Source organism: Portunus trituberculatus, chromosome 4 (assembly GCF_017591435.1).
Source record: "Portunus trituberculatus isolate SZX2019 chromosome 4, ASM1759143v1, whole genome shotgun sequence".
NCBI classification, from domain to species: Eukaryota; Metazoa; Arthropoda; class Malacostraca; order Decapoda; family Portunidae; genus Portunus; species Portunus trituberculatus.
This window is the reverse complement of record NC_059258.1, coordinates 5,712,571-5,720,070: the sequence shown is the minus strand read 5'-3', so window position 1 is coordinate 5,720,070 and position 7,500 is coordinate 5,712,571. Positions and strand designations below refer to the sequence as shown.

Here is a 7,500-nt window from a genome sequence, read left to right as displayed (position 1 = left end):
AGTTACAAGTTGCAACTAGCTGGAAGCAACATTAGTTCACTGCCATAATGATCGAAAATTGTCTGATATAGTTCCTTTTTGGTAAATGTATTGAATGTAAGTCACATATAGTGTCTCCCTGTGAGGTACCAGTTCCTATCGACACTACCTCATAGAAACATACTAATATTAATTACAAATTGTGTCTGCTCCACATATATAACACAAATTAAACTTAATAAACTAAGTCAATAAACCATGCATTTATTGTTACCCTTCCTGACGCTGCATTGTGGGAAACGGGTACGTGATCAATACTGAAAGACTTCGAGGGGTACATAAGATTAAAAAGGTTGAGAACCCCTGCCATAAACATTGCCATGGTAACATACAGGAAAGCAGTGAATAAGACATCTTATTTTTTGTAGTTAATACCAAATGTCACGGTGGCAAGTTGTTTGTATGTGTATTTTATAAATTGTGTAGTATTCTGAAAGTGTTTTATACCAGTAAGTAATGTTATTATTTTAGAAACTGGAATGATAACTTTGTCCACAGTTGTTAGTCAAGCTTTCATCAATAAACCTGTCAGAGGGAAATACTGCTTTGATCACTAAAAACAAACCACCCTGAGTCATTAGAGAATTTGCACGCGGCTACAACTACTACTACTACTACTACTATTTTATCCCTTCCCAACTTTCTTCTCGTTCTCCTACCACCACCACCACTACCACTATCATTAGCAGCAGAAAACACTTACATTGGACACAAGCCTTGTCTGCAAACTCTTCCCCCTTCAGACAACGGACAGACAGACAGTTGGCACCAGACGACATTCTGAGGCACTGGTGGAGACTGGATCTTCCTTCCGTGACCCTATGACATTAAGAGAGAGAGAGAGAGAGAGAGAGAGGGAAGGAGCAGGAGATAATAGTGTGATATGTCTCCTATGTATAGAACTTACAGGAAGACAAATATGATATGATTTAATTACGTCATATATTTATTCTTTTCCGTGTATGTAATCTGTTATTCTTGTTTTCTACGTATTATCTATCGTAGGCTTGTTTTGTTTCTGCCTTTGTTAAGAAGTAAGATTTGATGTGTGTATGTGAGTGCGCTTCGCAAAAGTTTAATCATCAGCAAGAGAGAGAGAGAGAGAGAGAGAGAGAGAGAGAGAGCCTGTTGAAATAGTGGGGTTATTAGTGCTTCATAACACGGCACAAAGAAGAACATTTGAACCAATAGAAAACCAAGTAAACGAAGTCCTTATGATACAAAAATTCGATAAAGTAACATTTTTTATTCACCAAATATCTGTAAACTGTTCACAAGTCACAAGTCAATTTTTTACAGCTTGTTGTAGTCACACAGACCAAGACTTCCCGCTCCTCCCTCGCTCTTTGTGTTGTGGCCTTCCCTCACACCACGCTATTACATAAACAATTAAAATACGTAAATGAACCAATAAAGTGCTGCCACCAATAATAATAATAATAATAATAATAATAATAATAATAATAATGCAGTTTCTAACTCTTTATAATTTTACGTTTATGCAAACCAAAAAAATGAAATTAAGAAAAACGAAGAAAATTTTATAATCAGGAAAAAATCCATAAACTTCCAGAAAAATAAAAATAAACACTAATAATAATAATAATAATAATAATAATAATAATAATAATAATAATAATAATAATAATAATAATAGTAACAAATAACAATAATAGTGGAAACAACATATACGTTTATACAGAGTGTAACATGAGTTTGTGGGGATGTTGGGAGAGGTGAAGGTACAGGGTGTGGTATAAGTAGTAAATGTTCTGTAGGCAGGTGTATTCTGAGGCGTTACTAGCAGTGGTGTGAGGGTCAGGTGTGGTATTGCGACATACACATTACCCACTCAACTGTGCACTGGTATAAGTTTTCTAACCCAATATGAATATATTGTATTCATAGTCACTGTCGTGGAGGGAAAGTGTGTGCTCTGACTAACAACCCCTGCTTTTCTACTGGCTTTTGCTCCCCTCCCCCCCTGGGCAGTAAATGACGCCAAGCAGTTTATCACCTCATCATGTTCATGATTGCTATTCACTTTCAGATCATCGGCATGGTTACTGTCCTCACATTACCCGCCTCCATCCACCCCAGCCTGGCCTTTGTATGCCCACCCACACCTGACTTTCACACACCATGGCTGAACGCCTCAAACTGCACCTGCCAATAGAACATTTGCCCTTTAGAATAACCTGTACCTTCCCCTCTAGCAAAGCTCGCATAGGCTCGTGTTTCACCCTGTACTATCACATGTACTGCACTTATCCCAGTTTATTATGTACACACTTATTCTTATACACAAACACCATGGTTAACTTTGCATCACCACGTACATAATGAACTCAGCTCATCACACATGCACACGTACACACTCACTGCCCGTCTCGCTCTCTCCCTCACACTGGTGGCAGCGGTGGGATAGCGGGAAGGCGCGAAGGACTTGAGCGGGGAAAGTCTTGTAGTAGATCCTTAACTAGTAATATTACAGCATCAAGCCTCACCGATCATGGATAATGCCTAGTAGTAGTAGTAGTAGTAGTAGTAGTAGTAGTAGTAGTAGTAGTAGTAGTAGTAGTAGTAGTAGTAGTAGTAGTTTGGTTTTTTATCTATATCAGTAACTCTTTGCAGGATTAGCCTCAGTTGTGATGATAAGATAAGGAGTGTAGATGGATAGATAGATAGATAGATAGAGATAGGTAGATAGATAGATAGACAGATAGGTAGGTAGATAGACTCAGATAGATACATATACAGAAAAAAAATAGTAAAGTAAAAGAAAACGTGGAGAAGGAGGAGGAGGAGGAGGAGGAGGAGGAGGAGGAGGAGGAGGAGGAGGAGGAGGAGGAGGAGGAGGAGGAAGAAGAAGAAGAGCATTTAACTAACATAGAAAAACTGTCCATTGCTTGTGTTTGTTTGTATGTTTGTACGTCACCCAAGAAAAACATAAGAAAGCTGTTATTTTGTTGTTTGTCTGTTTACTTATTATCACTGTGTTTGTTTGTTTGTTTGTTTGTTTGTTGTACTTGCTTGTCCTGCTCAGTTCATGTTTGTCACTCTTCGTTTTTTTTTTTCTTGTTTGATTAGAAAAAGTTAAAATATTCCAATTTCCATCATTATTTGCAATTGAAAAGCAAAAAATTAGAAAAATAAATAAATAAATAATAATAATAATAATAATAATAATAATAATAATAGCAAAGGCAATAACGATTTTCATATATATTTTTTCTTCTTTTTTTGTTCATCTATTCATTTCATATCCACAAAAAACACCAAATAAAAATAATCAGCGTTTTTCTTTAATAATTTCAATCACTCCAAAAGCTTTTCTTCAGTATTTTTTTTTTCCTTTATTTCCTTCCCATAACATCAAAAATAATAGGTTTTTTTCTAGTTTTTTTTTTATTTCAATTACTCTCAAACTTTCTTCACTATTTTCTTTCCTTTCCTTCATTTTCTTCCCCATAACAAAAATAAGAACTCGAAATTCACAACTGCAGGAAAAAAAATCGCATTCTTTCCTTTTAATATTTCTCGTATCTACAAAAATAAAGAGTAGCATTCACAACTCCATGAAAAAAATTGTTCTTTGCTTTCTTTCTTTTTCCTTTGCATAATTAAGAAAAAAAGAAAAGAAAATAAACGTAAAAAATATATATATATAAAAAAGAAGAGAAGCATTTACAACTCCACGAAAAAAATATGTTCTTTGCTTTCTTTCTTCTTTTTTCTTTGCACAATTAAGAATAAAGAGAAGTTAAAAATTATATAAGAAAAAGCAGAGTAGCATTCACAACTCCACGAAAAAAAAACCTGTTCTTTGCTTTTCATCTTCTTTTCCTTTACACAATTAAGAAAAATGTTTAAAATTATATGAAAAATAAGAGTAGCATTCACAACTCCATGAAAACAAAATAAATTCTTTGCTTTTCTTCTTTTCCTTTGCAAATTAAGAAAAATAACGTTAAAAATTAAATGAAAAAAGCACAGACTGTTAATTAACGCCACTAGTAATTCAGAAAGAGAGAAAGAGAAGAAATAGTTAGGTCTTATTAACTTAATTACACACACGCATACACACGCACACACACACACACACACACACACACACACACACACACACACACACACACACACACACACACACACACAGTTGTTGATCATATAAATAACTTCTCATAAATATATATAAGTATTGACAAAATTATTACTATTATTACTTCATAGTAGTCAATTAAGCACACCACCAAGGAGTTCATGGTCACGTGTGTGTGTGTGTGTGTGTGTGTGTGTGTGTGTGTGTGTGTGTGTGTGTGTGTGTGTGTGTGTGTGTGTGTGTGTGTGTGTCCAATCTTTGTCTCACTCATGCTCTCTTTAAGATTAAGTACACAAAACGTTATGCCGTGTGTGTGTGTGTGTGTGTGTGTGTGTGTGTGTGTGTGTGTGTGTGTGTGTGTGTGTGTGTGTGTGTGTGTGTGTGTGCAGCCCCAACATCACACGTCGTGGTCACCATCATCACTATGTACACTCCCGTGCGTGCGTGTGTCTGTCCTTGCTTCCTTCCTTCCCTGCGGTGAATAACTTAAGTCGTCCAGTATTCCTAAGTATGTACAGGCCGGGGCTGCGCTGGTGTGCTACTGATGGTGGTGGTGATGGTGGTGATGGCGGTGCTGGTGGTGGCGGCGACGGGGCACACCGGGGTTGGGGATGTTTCAGGATGGGGGTGTGGGCGTGGGGCTGGCTCAGGACACCTGCAGCAGCCTGGTGAAGGAGTGGGTGGAGGAGATGGAGGAGGAGGAGGAGTGGTGGGAGTCGCCGCGCCGCACACACTGCCTCAGGCTGCCAAAGTCTGGGCACGACTCAAAGGTGGCAGCAGCAGCGGCAGCGGCGGGGGGCGGCGGCCCGTCCAGCGCCCCACAGGAGTACCGGTTGAGCGGCGGGGCCCGGGGCGCCTCACCCCGCGGCCCACGCAGGCGCACCAACTGCACGTCTGGCAGAGGCCCTGCCTCCTCCCGGGCGCCTGCGGTACGGGGCAAACCCGGGCAGGAGCGGGCGCGGTACAAACCCTCCTCGGCGGCCAGCGGCGGCTCGCTGCGGGCGCGGCCGCCCTCCCCCGGACCCGTCCGCGCTGCCCGTGGCGGCTTGAGCCGGGCATGGCCGTCCTTCTCCAGGATGGCGGGTGAGGGTGCGGGCGTGGGTGCCGCGGGGCTGGGCGCGGGTCGGGGCAGGTCTTCAGTCCGCCCCAGGAGTCTGATGCGGGAGGACGCTGCGGCCGTGCGGCGCCGCAAGTCTGCCATCTCGGCGTCCAGCAGCTGCTCCACACCGCGCACCAGCTGCCGCGCCGCCGTCACCGCACCTGCCGGGGAGACGCTGCCTTGTAGCCACTCACTCTCACTCACTCACTCACTCACTCACTCACACACACACACACACACACACACACACACACAGCAGTCAAACATGAAATAATCCCGCATTCCTTATACAATGAACTGTTAACAGAAGACATGTGCTGTATGTGTGGTACCCTGCACGCACACGCACACGCACGCACACACACACACACACACACACACACACACACACACACACACACACACACACACACACAGAATGTCATGCAAGAATCAGTAAGGTGCTGAGTGCTGAGCTCTGGCTGGCGTGCTGCTGTGGTGAAGGTGCTGAGCTAACAAATGCTGCTGCTGCTGTGTTACTTAACTATTAGTGCTCAATATGAGGTGCTGTGTGTGTGTGTGTGTGTGTGTGTGTGTGTGTGTGTGTGTGTGTGTGTGTGTGTGTGTGTGAAAAATAAAGCATACCAAACCATATCAAAACCAATACTACCCCATACCGCCTTCCCCAGAGTGGTCCTCCCTCACCTACCCCCTCCCCCAGGCCCACAGTCCCCTCACCCTCACCTGCACTGCCTACCTGAGCAAACGAGGGACAGGTCTCTTCCCTGACACACCTGGGTAGTGGGAGGAAGGCTTAGGGTAAACACAACGCTACACAACACAAAACACACACACACACACACACACACACACACAAGACAATACAAAAATATCTATATAAAGACAGATATATAATGAAATCTCTCTCTCTCTCTCTCTCTCTCTCTCTCTCTCTCTCTCTCTCTCTCTCTCTCACTTTAGTTAATGAAAGGACTGTGTTAATTTGAATCTGTCTATCTATTTATCTCTTTGTTTATCTATCCTTCCTTTAATGAATGGTAAACAGGGTAAGGAAGAGAAGGAAGAGGAAGAAAATAAGAAAATGTACATAGAGGAAAAATTGATGAAAGATAATAAACAAGAAAGAGGAAGAAGAAGAAGAAGAAGAAGAAGAAGAAGAAGAAGAAGAAGAAGAAGAAAATATGGATTAGTTCAAAATAAAAAGAAAGAAGATGACACAGAAGAAGACGAAGAAGAAGAAGAAGAAGAAGAAGAAGAAGAAGAAGAAGAGGAGGAGGAGGAGGAAGACCACTCACCTGTCCCCAAACTGAGAGAAGAACCACCACAAACGGAAGAAGACCATCCTCCTCCTCCTCCACCTCCTCCTCCTCCACCTCCTCCAGCTCCACCACCTCCTCCTCCTCCTTCAATCTCACAACTCCTCCTCTTCTCTTCTTTCTCCTCCACACTCGTCCCTCTGTTCTTCCTCTTCTCCGGCGTCATACGGGAGGAGGAGGGCGAGGAGGAGGAGGAGGAGGAGGACGGGGGAGGTGTGAGGGGGTGGGGGGGTGATGTAGGGGTGGTAGTAGTGGTGGCGGCGGTGTTTAGTTGCAAGTTGTTAGGTCTCTCTCTCCTTGGTAAGTCTGTGAGAGAGAGTGAGAGTGAGAGTGAGAGAGTGAGTGAGTGAGTGAGTGAGAAAGAGAGAGAGAGAGAGGAGAGAGTTAAACATTAAAAAAGAAATAAATGAAAAAAATAAGAAAATGAATAAGAAATAAGAAAAAAAATTGAGAAAATCAGATAATGTTATTTTTATTGTTTTATTTGGAAAGTAAGAAAAAGAAAGAGGAGGCATTTCTCTCTCTCTCTCTCTCTCTCTCTCTCTCTCTCTCTCTCACACACACACACACTATCTTTCTCCACCATTATTATTACTATTATCATTATTATTATTACTATTATTATCAACACCACCATCATCATCATCATCATCATCAGCATTACTGTTCATTATTCCCTCACTGCAGCCAGAAAGCCACAAAGTTAGTAGGCTCAGTGGATTAGACCTAAGCAGAAAGCCTACACAAATCACTTAGGCCTGTGAGGAAGCGGTAGCAGAGAGAGAGAGAGAGAGAGAGAGAGAGAGAGAGAGAGAGAGAGAGAGAGAGAGAGAGAGAGAGAGAGAGAGAGAGAGAGAGAGAAAGAAAGAAAGAAAGAAAGAAAGAAAGAAAGAAAGAAAGAAAGAAGAGAAAGAAGAGAGAGAGAGAGAGAGAGAGAGAGAGAG

General features: G+C 42.0%; 2 protein-coding genes across 2 annotated transcripts in view; both read right to left on the bottom strand.

Annotated features, from left to right (window-relative positions):
* LOC123511350 overlaps window positions 1-3,260 on the bottom strand; it is a 5,421-nt gene extending 2,161 nt beyond the window's left edge. Inside the window, exon 1 of the mRNA XM_045267156.1 lies at window positions 743-3,260. Within this exon, the coding sequence (XP_045123091.1) occupies window positions 743-818 (76 nt within the window). The 5' untranslated portion in view covers window positions 819-3,260. The remainder of the gene's footprint in view (window positions 1-742) is intronic.
* Window positions 3,261-3,498: 238 nt separating this feature from the next.
* LOC123511144 (protein PRRC2A-like) overlaps window positions 3,499-7,500 on the bottom strand; it is a 51,412-nt gene continuing 47,410 nt past the window's right edge. The window contains 3 exon segments of the mRNA XM_045266774.1: window positions 3,499-5,401; window positions 6,536-6,698; window positions 6,807-6,862. Coding sequence (XP_045122709.1) covers window positions 4,788-5,401; window positions 6,536-6,698; window positions 6,807-6,862 — 833 coding nt within the window. The 3' untranslated portion in view covers window positions 3,499-4,787.